This window comes from Pelophylax lessonae (assembly GCF_965119305.1).
Source record: "Pelophylax lessonae genome assembly, chromosome: 2".
Lineage (NCBI taxonomy): Eukaryota > Metazoa > Chordata > Amphibia > Anura > Ranidae > Pelophylax > Pelophylax lessonae.
The window spans coordinates 485356048-485374659 of NC_138769.1; the positions used below are offsets into that span (position 1 = coordinate 485356048).

The 18612-nt window shown below is 42.1% G+C and overlaps 1 protein-coding gene across 2 annotated transcripts in view; it reads right to left on the reverse strand.

The window, feature by feature from the left end:
* The window catches only part of NALCN (sodium leak channel, non-selective), an 897007-nt gene that overhangs the window by 156516 nt on the left and 721879 nt on the right, over positions 1-18612 (reverse strand). For both annotated transcript variants that reach the window (XM_082245388.1, XM_082245387.1), the window contains 3 exons: positions 18015-18088; positions 3251-3352; positions 2774-2843 (listed from right to left, as the gene is read on the reverse strand). In XM_082245388.1, coding sequence (XP_082101514.1) covers positions 2774-2843; positions 3251-3352; positions 18015-18088 — 246 coding nt within the window. The remainder of the gene's footprint in view (positions 1-2773; positions 2844-3250; positions 3353-18014; positions 18089-18612) is intronic.

Below are 18612 nucleotides of genomic sequence, written 5' to 3' on the forward strand. Positions count from 1 at the left end.
TGAAACAGATTCTGAGGAGGAGAGAGACCAGCCAAAGAGGTTCAGGAGATCTGAGGAGGAACATGCATCCACCAGCAGCGCAGTAAATCCTGTGGTGATTACAAACAGTGCAGCACTCCCAGATAATAGGCAGGTATCCACTAGTAGTTCTTCAAGTCCTGGTAGAGTGGCGAGTACAAGCAGGGCAGCATTCCCAGATGATAGGCCAGGTGCTTGTAATGGGGTCTCCCATCCACAACAACGGTATGGCCCATACCAGCCTGCCAGACATACTTTTATATCCCACATGGCTGCTCGCTTCTTCGGCAGAGCCTATAATGCCCCCTTTTACAGTGCAGCCAGACCCTCAGAGACAAACAAAAAATGCTACACCAATTTATTTTTTTCATTTATTTTTTAGGAAAAATTTACTACCAATAAAAATATTTGTGTGGATGAATACCTAGTCCTTTTCACCTGAAAGGCTTGAATTGAAAGAATACCTCCCAAGTAAATGGGCCAAATATGGGGTAAAATTTTACAAGGTATGCCACAGGACCACGGGATATACCTATAATTTCACAATTTGAGGGAAAAGACAGCCAGCTAAACCCCTCTAGATGCCCTACCTATATGGAGACAAGTCGCAAAATTGCTTGGCAACTTATTAAACCGCTGTTCAAGAAAGGTTACCACCTGTATGTAGATAATTTCTACAGAAGTCTCAGACTATTCCACCATCTCTATAGGAAGCAAACTGTGGCCCATGGGACAGCATGGGCCAATCGCAAAGGCTTACCACAAAGACTGGTCACCACAAAACTAAAACGGGGGAAACAGCCAGTCTGCAGAATGAAGCGATACTAGCCCTAAAGTAGAGAGCTTTAAGAGACTTCTACATCCTTTCCTTTATACATGATGTCACCTCAGTGGAACTTTAAACAAGACAAGGTCCCATCCAGAAACCAAAATGCATACATGACTATAACCTATTCATGGAGGGGGGGGGGGGGTTGTTTATGAACAAATAGATGTTGCAGCCCTACTTACCCACCAGGAGATCCCTGTTTTGGTATACAAAGGTCGACATTCACTTGTTTCAGCTAGCCTTGTATAATTTGTATGTCATCTTTTACAAGTGCACAAACAGATCCCTAACCTACCTATAATATCAAGAGGACATTGTTACAGTCCTTCTCTATCTGCATGGCCTTGCCCCTGAACAAATTCACTCTGATACATTGACAAGACTCCATGAAAGGCATTTCCCCAATATCATCCCTTTTACCCAAACAGTCCGCAAACCCTAAAAAAGATGTTGTGTATGTTCCAGTAACAGAATTCACTGTGACACCCAATACCAGGTAATCTTTTTTTTTCACCCTTTGCAGAATGTATTTTAGGGTGTAATTCTTGGTATATACATGCTTCATGTTAGAAGGATGTTGGGCCTATGTATGTAGTCGGACTGTGGAAAAGTCTCACACATGTGGTATCGCCATACTCAGGAGGAGTAGTAGAATGTATTTTGGGGTGTATTTCTTGGTATGTACATGTTATGTGTTAGAAATATCTTATAAATTGATAACTTTGTTTAAAAAAAAGTTTTAATTTTCTTTCCACATTTTCCAAAAACGTATGCCAAAAAGAAAAGATATGGCATATTTAAAAGACTCATTATGTCTCATAGAATATACATTGGGGTGTTTGCTTTTCAAGATGGGGTCATTTTGTGGGTAATCCCATTGTCCTGGTGCTCCAGGGCCTTAAAAAACGTGATAGGTAGTCAGGAAATTAGATGTGAACTGTATGCCTTTAGAAAGTCTAAAGGTGCTACTTGGATATTGGGTCCCTGTATGTGGACAAGATGTGAAAAAGTCTCACACACATGGTATTGCCATATTCAGGAGGAGTAGCAGAATATGTTTTGTGGTGTAATTGCAAGGATGCCTATGCCACGTGTGAGAAATAACTTCTTAATATGACAATTCTGTGGAAAACAAAATCTTCATTTTACAAACAATTGTGGGAAAAAATTGCAACTTCAAAAAACTCACTATGCCCCTTTATAAATACCTTGGACTGTCTTCTTTCAAAAAATTGGTAATTTGGGAGGTATTTCTATTGTCCTGACATTTCAGGGCCTCAAGAAATTAGGTATGCTGTCAGTACATCAGGATTGATCAATTTTCAATGAAAAGTGGCATAGCTTGTAGACACTATTACTTTCACACAAAACAATTATCATATACTTATCAGGATTTTTTTTTTTTTTTTTTTACCAAAGACATGTAGCAGAATACTTTCTGGTCTACATTTATAAAAAAAAAAAAAAACATTTGTATGTTTTGGATATGCGAGACCTTAATCATAGCCCACAACAACTTTGGTGCCTTGGAGATAAAAAAATTGGATAAACTAACATGATCTGATTCTACTCAACAATTAATTTTTAATTTGGGTTGGAATTCAACCTTTAACAATGAGAGTTGGCCTTCCATAGTCTATCCACTTAAAATTTAAAATAATAGAAAAAAACAGATATTTTTGGACTAATTTACTTAAGGAGTCGAGAATCTTCAGACAATATATTGTTTTAAATTTTCATTGCATTTATCCAATCATGTACAGATTAAATAATGAACAGGAATTTGCTTTTCGCATGATTGGATAATTGAAGCTAATATTTACACAATATTGTGTAAAGATACTCACATCCATGAATAAATCAGCCTCCATTACAATTTGTTAGTATAAACAAAAATTGTTAGAGTCGATGACTGATTAAACTTACGTCTTGAGTTAGGGTTTCCAGAGATTTCCCCCTGCTGATTCTTTGACTGTTTGAGCCATGTCTTAGTGATCTGTGACAACCAACACAATTGCAATAGAAAAAAGGAGAAACAGAGAAAACAAAGTTTGACAATATCTTTGAGCTTTAGGTGCAGATAGTGCTTGAAAAGGAATAAAAAATGCTCAGCTAAATAAGCTTTTGAAAAGCATGTCAGTCCAGACAGTTTGGGGTGTAAAGACCTGTGTCCTCCTAAAATGATATATAATCTACTTGAACAAAGAACACATTCTTTGCTTTGATCTATAAATTGATAGTGGTGCTGCATTTTAATGAAATGACATTTCGAATAATACATCTTACAGCAGCATGTTTAGAGGAAAAAAGTTGTTATTCTTATTGTGGAACATTAGAGCAGAGCAAACAATATTGTGACAGATGGAAGGGAATGAAAATGTAATACTTTCTGGCTAAAGTTACCTTCTTTCTTGTCGTATATGATGTTGCACACTAAGAATTGATCTCTCCTTGGCAGGCTGCCCTTCAAAGGAACCACTCAGCATGCGCTGCCTTGTGCAAGCTCTGAAAGAAATGATTTGCAAAAGGGAAATAAATTAGACTGTGCAACATGAAAAGATGCTCGGACTCTGCTGTCTGCTAGTCTATAAATGGAAACACACATACATTTGTCAAAAAGCTTTAGACCATGCATCACCAAAATAAGACAGCACGTTTTCATTCTTCTTTAATTTAGGCTAGGCAATATATTTCACAGAACTGTGTATAGGCATTTCATTTAAAGCAGAGGAATCTTGCAAAATTTGTCTTAATATTTTCTATACCTCTGAAATTCTAAACTGTAATCCTACAAAACATTTTAGAAAATGGAGTATTCCGTAGGTATGCTATAGGTACTATAAGTACAGTTGTCTTCATTTACAACATTATATAACTATCAAAAACAGCACACACTTGTACAAATGATGATTGCATAAAATAAAATGCTTATATTATACATTTTCAGCATATAGATGTGCCAGTACAGGTTATCATAGGTCCTTAGGCCACCTTTATTTAATCTGGGGAATCAACAAAATAGAATGTGTTTCTTCTTTGTTTCTGATGATGTGCGGTCATCAGAATCATGCGTACATCAGAAGCATGGAACACACATTGCATGTCTTACTATAATGTTTCTCAACTCAAGTCCTCAAGTACCTACAACAGGTCATGTTTTCAGGCCTTCCATTATTTTGTAAAAATAATTGGTAATAGTACAGCGCCAACATGTATCAAACATAATGGTCAGAAAATCCAGTTTAATGTAAAGTCCCACAAATGATGAAGATACACCCCAAAAGGCAAGGAACCAAGAAATCCAACACCAGGAGATGGGATCCATTATTTTGCACAGGTGATTTGATCAGTTTCACTGCCTTAGTAATTACCACAGATGTTTAATCTGAGGGAAAACCTGAAAACATGACCTGTTGGGGATACTTGAGGACTGGAGTTGAGAAACATTGTCTTACTCTATTGGATCCTGTGTCTTTTGTGAACTCTCTGTTAATTGTGGTTTGTCCTCATATTCCAGCTTCCTAAAGTGAGCGTGGGTTAATTGCGGAGTGTTGATCTGCAATCCTAGAGTGTGTTCATATAGTCACTGACTATTGTAGTTTTGATGGGTCTTCTGTACCTCTCTTTTGTGTTTGGATTTATCTTTTGTGACTCTGCTCCCCTGACACTGATCTAGTGTGTTAGATCTCTAAATCTGTTTGGACATAGATGGCCATTGGGCTGAATGAAAAAAAAGGAACTGATTCCTCCACAAATTGGATGTGTATAGAGGAATCCACCTCACTGAGACAACGACTCTGACGGCAGGGACCCTCCATTGTCAGAATGCACTGATCAGTGGCTAAAGCCTCTGATCAAGAAACAATTTCGAACAAGACTGTTTGACAGTATTTGATTGTTACATTGACTTCTGTCTAGTGGGAATGGCCACACACATCAAAATTCGGCTGGCCCCTACTGAACTGGCCAAATCTTCAATCCATGGCCAACTTAAGTCTAGCCCTTGTGCATTTAGGCTTCTGCCTTCTGATTTGTTTTTTGATTCTGCTGCCTTGCTCTCTCCTGCCCTAAAGCTTAAAGTATATAATATACAGTTGAAAGGGTTTTGTTTTATTTACTCAGTAAGTGCAAAAATATACCCTTTGGTACTGTTAGATACCTATTAAGCTTAGCTAATAACTTCCTATGTTCTCTCCCTTTGCTAACTGTAATCTATTAACATTGTTCTCAGCTACTTTTCTGGACTAAAGAACCCCTATGTTATGGAGATGAGAAGAGGGGGAGTTGTTCTGTAGTCCTAACACACTTTCTGTCTCAGGAATTCCGGCTCCTTCGTAGAGTACAGTGAGTAAGTGCTGTCACCCTAGGACAGGAAGTGTTTTGCTGACAAGTGAAAATAAAGAAGAAAAGAACCTGAAAATAAGAAACTAAAGCAGCCACTTCATATAAGGACTAGCATAATTTAATAAATTACATTTTAGTTATTGCATTTAGATAAGACTTTAACTCTAGGGAAACTGTTAAATATACAGTATTCGATACATATGTACTTAATGCATTACCAGTTGAAGGATTTGCAATTCTGTTGAGTTAGTCTTGTCATTTTCACACAGTGTCAAACATTTAATTCCTATGTCACATCTCTGCTTAAACCTTGCTCATGAACCAGCATTATTACCTCTGTCCAATTAGAAGGGCAAGGCAATAAGTAGTAGAGTGTCCTTCATAAAGGTATATGAATAAGAAGAATGGCTAAACAAAATATAAATCCTTTGGCAGTATAGCACAGTAAACATAGCTTCACCTAGAGTTTTGCCTTAATATAGTTACGCTGCTTAGCATGTCCTCAGCCCAGTGTAAGCCTACTTCATGTGTTACCCTGTCCCCAAACCTCTGACTTTACCAAAATAGTGGCATATACAGCTCCTGATCTCTGTATATATAGACCCTATTGAGCTCCAGGGCATGCCAGCCACTACAGTGAGGGGAGCTTACTTAAACCGTGAAAGCTTTCTTTAAAACAGGGCTGGGTACTAGGACTGTGCTTTGTCTTCCTGTGCCTGTGCTTTATATTAGTTTTGCCTGATTTCTACTTTCAACGTTTGCTTCTGTCAACTATCCATTGTGGTGTTTGACCCTCAGCTTCTCATTCATATATTTATGTTGGCAACTAGGGTTGAGCGAACACCTAGATGTCCGTGTTCGACGGGTTCGGCCGAACTTTAAAAAAAAGTCCGGGTCCGTGTCCCGGACTTTTACCGAACTTTTCCCGGACACCGAACCCCATTGAAGTCAATGGGGACCCGAACTTTAAGGCACTAAAATGGCTCTAAAACACCAAAGGAAAGGGCTAGAGTGCTGCAAATGGCAGCAAAACGTAATTAAGAGCATGGCAAGTGCTCTGCAAACAAATGTGGATAGGGAAATAACTTAAAACAACAAAAAAAAAACAGAAAAATAAAACAATGTTCTTCTTCATCTCTGAAGGACGAGGCCCATATGGAGTAGGAGGGAGGTTGAGGTGGTGGTGGATGTGGCGGTGACATAGGCGTGCGCACAGGGTGTGCTGGGTGTGCCTGGGCACACCCTAATCACCTAGGGCACATAGCATTGCCAGTGAGGAGATGGGAAAGATCTCCCTGGGACCTGCTCTGCTCTATTTCTCCTTGCCTACAGGTACATGGCCCCGATACATTACTCTCCCTGCTGGCAAACACATGCATGTGTATTTCAACTTTGGGGTGCACACCTTAATGCAATAGGCTGCGCACACCTATGGGCGGTGTAGGTGGAAGCGGCGGTGGAGGAGGACCAGGGCCGGATTAACAGCATCATGGGCTTGGTGCTGAGGATTTTGAAGGGCCTTAAGGGCCGTGCCTTGCCATGCACCCAGAGGAGGAAGGGTGCAGCCATGCATGCCTAATTCAACATGGGATGCTGTCTCTGAAGCCCATAAACACATCCATGCATCGCCAACTGTCCCTCCTTGTCCGGCCTTCACGCTGTGTGGGGAGGTTCTGAGGGTGCTGCCTGGGGAAGCGAGCATAGAAGCCAGACTTCTGTGTTTACAAGTGACAGAAGAGCGGTAACAGTGAATATGGCCAACCCGGGGCCTATATAAAAGGTAGGGGCCTGGAGCTGCAGCTCCAATAGCCCCTACATTAATCTGGCCCTGAGGAGGAGGACGAGGTAGCCAACACTGCTTCTTTTCAAAAATTTTAAATGAGGGTACACCCCAAAAGAGTGAGAAAGAGCAAAAATGGAACAATGGGTGGGTAAGGTCGGTATCCATTGCTATTCTGCATAAGGTACGGAAAAGTCCCGTGGGATCCATGCCTGGTTCATTTTAATGAACGTGAGCTTGTCCACATTGTCTCTGGACAGGCGGCTGCGCTTGTCTGTTATAACGCCCCCAGCCGTGCTAAATACCCGTTCAGATAATACACTGGCTGCAGGGCACGCCAGCACCTCCAAGGCGTAAAGGGCAAGCTCAAGCCATGTGCCCAATTTGGAGACCCAGAAGTTGAAGGGGGCAGACCCGTCATTCACTACATGTAGGCGTGTGCACACATACTGCTCCACCATGTTGGTAAAATGCTGCCTCCTGCTAAGACGTTCCATCTGAGCTGCTGGTGCTGCTGTTTGTTGTGGCGTGCTGACAAAGCTTTTCCACATTTCGGCCATGCTAACCCTGCCTTCTGCGGTGCTGGCGGTGCCCTGGTTGCGTTGGCGACCTCCTCCTCCTCCTCCTCTGCCTTGTGCTTCCACTGTGGCCCCGCTGTCAGATGGGAATGCCAGCAGCATGGCGTCTACCAGCGTGCGCTTGTACTCGCGCATCTTGCGATCGCGCTCCAGTGAGTGAATTAAGGACGGTACGTTGTCCTTGTAACGGGGATCCAGCAGCGTGGCCACCCAGTAATCAGCACAAGTTAGAATGTGGGCAACTCGGCGGTCGTTGTGGAGACACTGCAGCATGTAATCGCTCATGTGTGCCAGGCTGCCCAGAGGCAACGAAAGGCTGTCCTCTGTGGGAGGTGTATCGTCCGTGTCCTCTGTATCCCCCCAGCCACGCACCAGTGATGGCCATGAGCTGGCCTGGGTGCCACCCTGCTGTGAACATGGTTCCATCTCCTCCTCCAGCTCCTCCTCCTCCTCATCCTCCTCATCCTCCAGAACTGTGCCCCTGCTGGACAATTGCGTCCCTGGCGTTTGCGTGTGCAGGAACCCACCCTCGGAGCCCCTTGCGAATGACTGCCCTGAAAGCCTTGGAAATGTTACCTCTTCATCCTCCTCCTCCTCATCCTGTGCCACATCCTCTTCCATCATCGCCCGAATTGTTTTTTCAAGGAGGCATAGAAGTGGGATAGTTAAGCTGAGAACGGCGTCATTGCCACTGGCCATGTTGGTGGAGTACTCAAAACAGCGCAACAAGGCACACAGGTCTCGCATGGAGGCCCAGTTAAATTAAATAGCGGAATAGAAAATATGATCCAAAAAAAGTGTATGTATATCACACGTACACAACCACACTGGGCCCCAATTACTATTGTTTGTACCCCTAAAAGGCTAGATGAGGAGTAGGGGGAGTATGGAACAGGCAGCACCCTCAAACCTTCAGAAGTATGAGATGAACCCCAACAACTTGGAAAGGTGGATCTCTCTCACACGTACCGACACAGACTATCCCGCAATTCAATTGATCCTCAAAGGTTTTTATTGAATAGCGGAATAGGAAATATGATCAAAAAAAGTGTATGTATCTCGCACGTACACAACCACACTAGGCCCCAATTACTATTGTTTGTACCCCTAAAAGGCTAGATGAGGAGTAGGGGGGGTATGGAACAGGCAGCACCCTCAAACCTTCAGAAGTATGAGATGAACCCCAACAACTTGGAAAGGTGGATCTCTCTCACACGTACCGACACAGACTATCCCCCAATTTAACTGATCCCCAAAGGTTTTTGATTAAATAGCGGAATAGAAAATATGATCCAAAAAAAGTGTATGTATATCACACGTACACAACCACACTAGGCCCCAATTACTATTGTTTGTACCCCTAAAAGGCTAGATGAGGAGTAGGGGGGGTATGGAACAGGCAGCACCCTCAAACCTTCAGAAGTATGAGATGAACCCCAACAACTTGGAAAGGTGGATCTCTCTCACACGTACCGACACAGACTATCCCCCAATTTAACTGATCCCCAAAGGTTTTTGATTAAATAGCGGAATAGAAAATATGATCCCAAAAAAGTGTATGTATATCACACGTACACAACCACACTGGGCCCCAATTACTATTGTTTGTACCCCTAAAAGGCTAGATGAGGAGTAGGGGGAGTATGGAACAGGCAGCACCCTCAAACCTTCAGAAGTATGAGATGAACCCCAACAACTTGGAAAGGTGGATCTCTCTCACACGTACCAACACAGACTATCCCCCAATTTAACTGATCCCCAAAGGTTTTTGATTAAATAGCGGAATAGAAAATATGATCCAAAAAAAGTGTATGTATATCACACGTACACAACCACACTAGGCCCCAATTACTATTGTTTGTACCCCTAAAAGGCTAGGAGTAGGGGGAGTATGGAACAGGCAGCACCCTCAAACCTTCAGAAGTATGAGATGAACCCCAACAACTTGGAAAGGTGGATCTCTCTCACACGTACCAACACAGACTATCCCCCAATTTAACTGATCCCCAAAGGTTTTTGATTAAATAGCGGAATAGAAAATATGATCCCAAAAAAGTGTATGTATATCACACGTACACAACCACACTAGGCCCCAATTACTATTGTTTGTACCCCTAAAAGGCTAGGAGTAGGGGGAGTATGGAACAGGCAGCACCCTCAAACCTTCAGAAGTATGAGATGAACCCCAACAACTTGGAAAGGTGGATCTCTCTCACACGTACCAACACAGACTATCCCCCAATTTAACTGATCCCCAAAGGTTTTTGATTAAATAGCGGAATAGAAAATATGATCCCAAAAAAGTGTATGTATATCACACGTACACAACCACACTAGGCCCCAATTACTATTGTTTGTACCCCTAAAAGGCTAGGAGTAGGGGGAGTATGGAACAGGCAGCACCCTCAAACCTTCAGAAGTATGAGATGAACCCCAACAACTTGGAAAGGTGGATCTCTCTCACACGTACCAACACAGACTATCCCCCAATTTAACTGATCCCCAAAGGTTTTTGATTAAATAGCGGAATAGAAAATATGATCCCAAAAAAGTGTATGTATATCACACGTACACAACCACACTAGGCCCCAATTACTATTGTTTGTACCCCTAAAAGGCTAGGAGTAGGGGGAGTATGGAACAGGCAGCACCCTCAAACCTTCAGAAGTATGAGATGAACCCCAACAACTTGGAAAGGTGGATCTCTCTCACACGTACCAACACAGACTATCCCCCAATTTAACTGATCCCCAAAGGTTTTTGATTAAATAGCGGAATAGAAAATATGATCCCAAAAAAGTGTATGTATATCACACGTACACAACCACACTAGGCCCCAATTACTATTGTTTGTACCCCTAAAAGGCTAGGAGTAGGGGGAGTATGGAACAGGCAGCACCCTCAAACCTTCAGAAGTATGAGATGAACCCCAACAACTTGGAAAGGTGGATCTCTCTCACACGTACCAACACAGACTATCCCCCAATTTAACTGATCCCCAAAGGTTTTTGATTAAATAGCGGAATAGAAAATATGATCCCAAAAAAGTGTATGTATATCACACGTACACAACCACACTAGGCCCCAATTACTATTGTTTGTACCCCTAAAAGGCTAGGAGTAGGGGGAGTATGGAACAGGCAGCACCCTCAAACCTTCAGAAGTATGAGATGAACCCCAACAACTTGGAAAGGTGGATCTCTCTCACACGTACCAACACAGACTATCCCCCAATTTAACTGATCCCCAAAGGTTTTTGATTAAATAGCGGAATAGAAAATATGATCCCAAAAAAGTGTATGTATATCACACGTACACAACCACACTAGGCCCCAATTACTATTGTTTGTACCCCTAAAAGGCTAGGAGTAGGGGGAGTATGGAACAGGCAGCACCCTCAAACCTTCAGAAGTATGAGATGAACCCCAACAACTTGGAAAGGTGGATCTCTCTCACACGTACCAACACAGACTATCCCCCAATTTAACTGATCCCCAAAGGTTTTTGATTAAATAGCGGAATAGAAAATATGATCCCAAAAAAGTGTATGTATATCACACGTACACAACCACACTAGGCCCCAATTACTATTGTTTGTACCCCTAAAAGGCTAGGAGTAGGGGGAGTATGGAACAGGCAGCACCCTCAAACCTTCAGAAGTATGAGATGAACCCCAACAACTTGGAAAGGTGGATCTCTCTCACACGTACCAACACAGACTATCCCCCAATTTAACTGATCCCCAAAGGTTTTTGATTAAATAGCGGAATAGAAAATATGATCCCAAAAAAGTGTATGTATATCACACGTACACAACCACACTAGGCCCCAATTACTATTGTTTGTACCCCTAAAAGGCTAGGAGTAGGGGGAGTATGGAACAGGCAGCACCCTCAAACCTTCAGAAGTATGAGATGAACCCCAACAACTTGGAAAGGTGGATCTCTCTCACACGTACCAACACAGACTATCCCCCAATTTAACTGATCCCCAAAGGTTTTTGATTAAATAGCGGAATAGAAAATATGATCCCAAAAAAGTGTATGTATATCACACGTACACAACCACACTAGGCCCCAATTACTATTGTTTGTACCCCTAAAAGGCTAGGAGTAGGGGGAGTATGGAACAGGCAGCACCCTCAAACCTTCAGAAGTATGAGATGAACCCCAACAACTTGGAAAGGTGGATCTCTCTCACACGTACCAACACAGACTATCCCCCAATTTAACTGATCCCCAAAGGTTTTTGATTAAATAGCGGAATAGAAAATATGATCCCAAAAAAGTGTATGTATATCACACGTACACAACCACACTAGGCCCCAATTACTATTGTTTGTACCCCTAAAAGGCTAGGAGTAGGGGGAGTATGGAACAGGCAGCACCCTCAAACCTTCAGAAGTATGAGATGAACCCCAACAACTTGGAAAGGTGGATCTCTCTCACACGTACCAACACAGACTATCCCCCAATTTAACTGATCCCCAAAGGTTTTTGATTAAATAGCGGAATAGAAAATATGATCCCAAAAAAGTGTATGTATATCACACGTACACAACCACACTAGGCCCCAATTACTATTGTTTGTACCCCTAAAAGGCTAGGAGTAGGGGGAGTATGGAACAGGCAGCACCCTCAAACCTTCAGAAGTATGAGATGAACCCCAACAACTTGGAAAGGTGGATCTCTCTCACACGTACCAACACAGACTATCCCCCAATTTAACTGATCCCCAAAGGTTTTTGATTAAATAGCGGAATAGAAAATATGATCCCAAAAAAGTGTATGTATATCACACGTACACAACCACACTAGGCCCCAATTACTATTGTTTGTACCCCTAAAAGGCTAGGAGTAGGGGGAGTATGGAACAGGCAGCACCCTCAAACCTTCAGAAGTATGAGATGAACCCCAACAACTTGGAAAGGTGGATCTCTCTCACACGTACCAACACAGACTATCCCCCAATTTAACTGATCCCCAAAGGTTTTTGATTAAATAGCGGAATAGAAAATATGATCCCAAAAAAGTGTATGTATATCACACGTACACAACCACACTAGGCCCCAATTACTATTGTTTGTACCCCTAAAAGGCTAGGAGTAGGGGGGAGTATGGAACAGGCAGCACCCTCAAACCTTCAGAAGTATGAGATGAACCCCAACAACTTGGAAAGGTGGATCTCTCTCACACGTACCAACACAGACTATCCCCCAATTTAACTGATCCCCAAAGGTTTTTGATTAAATAGCGGAATAGAAAATATGATCCCAAAAAAGTGTATGTATATCACACGTACACAACCACACTAGGCCCCAATTACTATTGTTTGTACCCCTAAAAGGCTAGGAGTAGGGGGAGTATGGAACAGGCAGCACCCTCAAACCTTCAGAAGTATGAGATGAACCCCAACAACTTGGAAAGGTGGATCTCTCTCACACGTACCAACACAGACTATCCCCCAATTTAACTGATCCCCAAAGGTTTTTGATTAAATAGCGGAATAGAAAATATGATCCCAAAAAAGTGTATGTATATCACACGTACACAACCACACTAGGCCCCAATTACTATTGTTTGTACCCCTAAAAGGCTAGGAGTAGGGGGAGTATGGAACAGGCAGCACCCTCAAACCTTCAGAAGTATGAGATGAACCCCAACAACTTGGAAAGGTGGATCTCTCTCACACGTACCAACACAGACTATCCCCCAATTTAACTGATCCCCAAAGGTTTTTGATTAAATAGCGGAATAGAAAATATGATCCCAAAAAAGTGTATGTATATCACACGTACACAACCACACTAGGCCCCAATTACTATTGTTTGTACCCCTAAAAGGCTAGATGAGGAGTAGGGGGAGTATGGAACAGGCAGCACCCTCAAACCTTCAGAAGTATGAGATTGTGTTCACTGTACCCCACAAAGATTGAGTTCACTGCACCCCACAATGATTGTGTTCACTGCACCCCACAAAGATTGTGTTCACTGCACCTCACAAAGATTGTGTTCACTGTACCCCCCAAAGATTGTGTTCACTGCACCCCACAAAGATTCTGTTCACTGTACCCCACAAAGATTGTGTTCACTGCACCCCAAAAAGATTGTGTTCACTGCACCCCAAAAAGGATGTTGTTCACTGCACCCCAAAAAGGATGTTGTTCACTCCACCCCAAAAAGATTGTGTTCACTGCACCCCACAAAGATTGTGTTCACTGCACCCCAAAAAGATTGTGTTCACTGCACCCCAAAAATGATTTTGTTCACTGCACCCCAAAAAGGATTTTGTTCACTGCACCCCAAAAAGGATGTTGTTCACTCCACCCCAAAAAGATTGTGTTCACTGCACCCCACAAAGGATTTTGTTCACTGCACCCCAAAAAGATTGTGTTCACTGCACCCCAAAAAGGATGTTGTTCACTGCACCCCAAAAAGGATTTTGTTCACTGCACCCCAAAAAGATTGTGTTCACTGCACCCCACAAAGGATTTTGTTCACTGCACCCCACAAAGATTGTGTTCACTGCACACCAAAAAGGATTGTGTTCACTACACCCCAAAAAGATTTTGTTCACTGCACCCCAAAAAGATTGTGTTCACTGCAGCCCAAAAAGATTGTGTTCACTGCAGCCCAAAAAGATTGTGTTCACTGCAGCCCAAAAAGATTGTGTTCACTGCAGCCCAAAAAGATTGTGTTCACTGCAGCTCACACACAGAAAAATGGATGTGGATCACTGACACCTGCCTATCTCCAATCCCACACCACACAGCAATATCGATTGTAGTTTGTAGAACACAGTTTCCCTAAAATTCAGCAGACTCTGTCCCTAACAGGATTGAGAAGAGATCGTAGATCAGGATTGAGTGCAGATTCACCCCACCCCCCACACAGCAATATCGATTGTAGTTTGTAGAAGACACTGACCCTATAATTCAGCAGACTCTATCCCTAAAATGCCTACAACTCGCCCTGCCTAAACACTCCGACCTGTCCCTCAATTCTATCCGGACACAAATGGTTTTTTCCTGCCTATCTTTCCCTAATCAGCAGCCAGCACGTTGATGTGTGCTCTGTCCCTGAATCTAAGCAGCATAATGACGCCGCTGCGGCTGCCTCGAACTTATAAAGACTTGGTCACATGCTTCAGACGGCCAATCACAGCTACTGAGACATTTGCAGGCATGGCTGGGATGGCTTAAGGCACACCAGTTAAACGATTGTTGATTGGCTGTTGAAAGCCCGCCATGAAAAGAGCGCCAAAGCATGCAAAACCCGGAAATAAAACGACCGAACACGGATTTTTACCCGAACATACAGTAAAGTGTCCGTGTCCGTGTTCGGGTACAAAAAATCCAATTATTCGGTACGAACACGAATAATACAGTCCGTGTTCGCTCAACACTATTGGCAACCCATCACGCTCCTGTCTGTAGTTTCTCTAGTCCCAGTCAGAGGGTAGTCCCTTGTTCACAAACTGAATTTCCCTGCTGATTAAAAAGCAAAAATAGAAATCATCTTTAAACGCTAATATCGACTGATTTTGTCACTCATTGCCATAATAAAACAAATCAATCAGTTACTTGCAAGGTGAAGTTCGCTTGTACAGAACATTTAAGATCACTATATAAGCTGCACATAAATACAGCAGTGCCTCCACCAAATTGTTTATATGAAAGCACCCATAAGTATTTCCTTTTTAGGGGATTTTAATACCTGTTGGCTTTGCCAAATACGCATCTTGATTTGCCTAATATTGGTGTAACATAGAGACTGTGGTGAAAAACTAAATATAACAGGTACTAGTTAAAAAGTATTTTTCACTAGAATATTATGAAGTCCAGTGGCTAGCTGTTTTTATACTATTAATACTTTTGTTGAACTATAAAACATAACACCTATAATCACACATCATGCATTGATGGAAACTACTAAAAATGCTAATTGGCCTAAACGTATCAGTGAAAGCTTATCTGGCACCAAAACACATCCATGACCTCCCTCTGACAAGATTCTATCACACTTCCTCTCAATTACCCTGAGGCTCTTGCTACATCACTTTTAAACCTGGCAGGAGGTCATAATTTCATAACCACACAAGATTATATTGCCTTCTAAGATCACTGATGTTTAGGAGCCATATCTTGAATATAAGTGGACTATAATAACATACCTCATCTCTTTGCCTCCAAATCATTCTATAGTTACCTTATATTGCCTTTTTAGAAATGACTCTTTTATCTGCACATTGTTAGATGTAAATATCTATCTTCATCTGCATATTCTACTTCTACGTCCTGCTTTCTATTCTTATTCAGTAAAATATCTAATCTACATGGCTTCTTTGCACAGAAATGCAGTAATATAGAAGGCCAGTGTAATTTTTGAATTGCTTTAGTTGAAGATTTCACAAAGATGAGGCCCCTTTGTGACATTGCTGGGCCCATCCCTGAGCAACAGCATTGTCACGCACTTCTCGATTCCTAGGGAAATACGTTATTTTCTTCGCTCCATGATTGGAACTGTAGGGAAGTGAAGGATTGGCAAAAATGTGCTGCTGGAAATGTGACATTAAAGCACAGCAGTTGCTTTCCCCTTTTCTCTTTATTTAAAGGCAGATCCTTTTTTTTTTTACCTTTTGGGAAGGATCAGAACTAGGGATGAGGTTCAGGTTCTGTGCTACCATGGGTTTGATGTGAATCATGTAGGATGAATTTTTTCAATTACTATTAAAATTACTGTGAGAATTTGGTGGGTTGAATTATTAGTAACCACAATGCCCTTTGAAATATGGCTAGCAGGCTTAGAAGAGCCGTTAGGGGGGCATTAAAAAAATCCAGCCCTATCACTATAAAAGAGGGGACACAGAGCAGCCATAGCATCCGTGTATTGGAAACCGCTCTAGGAAAAAAGAATAGGGTAGGCTGGAAAAAAATGCACGGGTGGAGATTTGGGGTCAGTTAGGAAACTGTACTTTGAATCTGATTGCTAGCTCGTTGTGCAATCAAAGAGAAACTGCTATTGATGTGGTGAAGTTTGCTGTATGTCTATAACTTAAATTTACACTTTGTGGCAAAAAAACTTTCATTTTAATGTTGTATTGCTATAGAGTTAACCTGTTCTCCACATTCCCGGTAGTGATGCTTACAAAACACTGAGGCCCTTTTCTAATGAAGAGGTGGGGTTAACCACTTAAGCCCCGGAGGATTTGGCTGCTAAAAGACCAGGGGTTTTTTTGCGATTTTTTACTGCGTGACTTTAACGGACAATTGCGCGGTCGTGCGACGTTGTACCTAAACGAATTTGACGTTCCTTTTTTTCCCACAAACAGAGCTTTCTTTTGGTGGTATTTGATCACCTGTGCGATTTTTTGATCATGCGCTATAAACAAAAAAAGAGCATAAATTTTGCAAAAATAACAATATTTTTCACATTTTTTTATATGAAATTCCCCCCAAAAAAATGTAAAAATCAAAATTTTTTAACATTTTCGGCCAATTTGTTTTATGCTACATATGTTTGGTAAAAAAAATCGCAAAAGGCGTATTTTGATTGGTTTGCGCAAAAGTTATCGCGTTTACTAACAAAGGGAAAGATTTTGTCATTTTTGGTGTTTTTTTTTTAACGCGTAATGGCGGCGATCTGCGATTTTTTTTCGGTACTGCGACATTGCGGCGGACAGATCGGACCCTTGACTGACATTTTTGACACTTTTGGGGTTACCAGTGACATTACTGCAGTAATCAGTGCTATACATATGCACTGTTACTGCAAAAATGACACTGGCAGGGAAGGGGTTAACTTTATTGGAGAGGGAGGGGTTAAGTGTGTCCTATGGGCGTGATTCTAACTGTATAGGGACATGGCTATTGGTGTAAAAACAAGGATCAACGGTCCTACATAGTAGAACTGTCTGATCTTCATTTTTACACCAGGGAGAATGACGGGCAGCTTGTTTACATAAGCCGCTCCGCCTTTTCTCCCTTCACAGGAGCGATCGTAGTGTGACCGGCGGACATCGAGTCGGCCGGTCACACGCACTGACTTGTCTGTGAACGAGCTGCGGCGGGCGCGCGCCCGCCCGCAATTGGCTCTCAAGTCAGTGACAGGCGAGTGACGTGTCCATACGTCACTCTGCCTGGCCAGGGCTGACCGCCGCAGTATATAGTCGTGCGGCGGTCGGCAACCGGTTAAAAAGCCCCCAAGTACACAGCTGCAGCTGATGAACATTGCAAAGGGCCAGATTACAGTAGGGGGACCCCTGCTGATGACCACTGTAAACACTGCCAGATACAATCTATGACAAAATGACACCAGCAGGAGAAACACAGGCATTGCAGGTATTAAAGTAAAAACTTGAAAACTCAACAATTTCAATGTGTCCAAGAGAAATGACAATTAATTAATTTACAGAAACCTGACATGTCCCAAGCCAGTGTTTCTTTGTTATCACTAAACCATTTTTACCTTAGTATTTTATTTACTGCAGTTTCTTTTTCAAGGAGATTTCTTGCTCTGATACTAAAAACCGATTTGCGTAACTGTAAAAGAAAACATATTATATATTAACTTTTATGACAAAATATGTATTTAGTTATCTGATTCAAATATAAGCTCTGCAAAGTATATTTTATTTTAATTAGTTATGTTTTATTCTAAACCCTAGGGGTAATACCAGGGGTAGGAAACCTTGGCACTGCAGCTGTGATGAAACTACAAATCCCATCATAAATCTGCCTTTCGAAGGCATGCCTGTGGCTGCCAGAGGCTTGCAATGCCTCATGGGACTTGTATTTCCACAACACCTGGAGTGCCAAGATAGTCTACCCCTGCCAGAGGCCCTAGATTAAAACTCCAACTTGATGACATTAGCTTGCTATAGGAAGGTGTTATTTATTTCAATTCAATACTTCTTTCACTTTCACTTCTTTTATTATTTTTGGGATCTTACTGCCTTTTCCTTAGCAAGACTGCTGTCAACATGCATGCAGTCTTGCAAAGGCAAGGCAGGCTTCTTTATGATGTCAGTAATAAACATGCATGTGTAGTCCCCATTGTTGGTGTA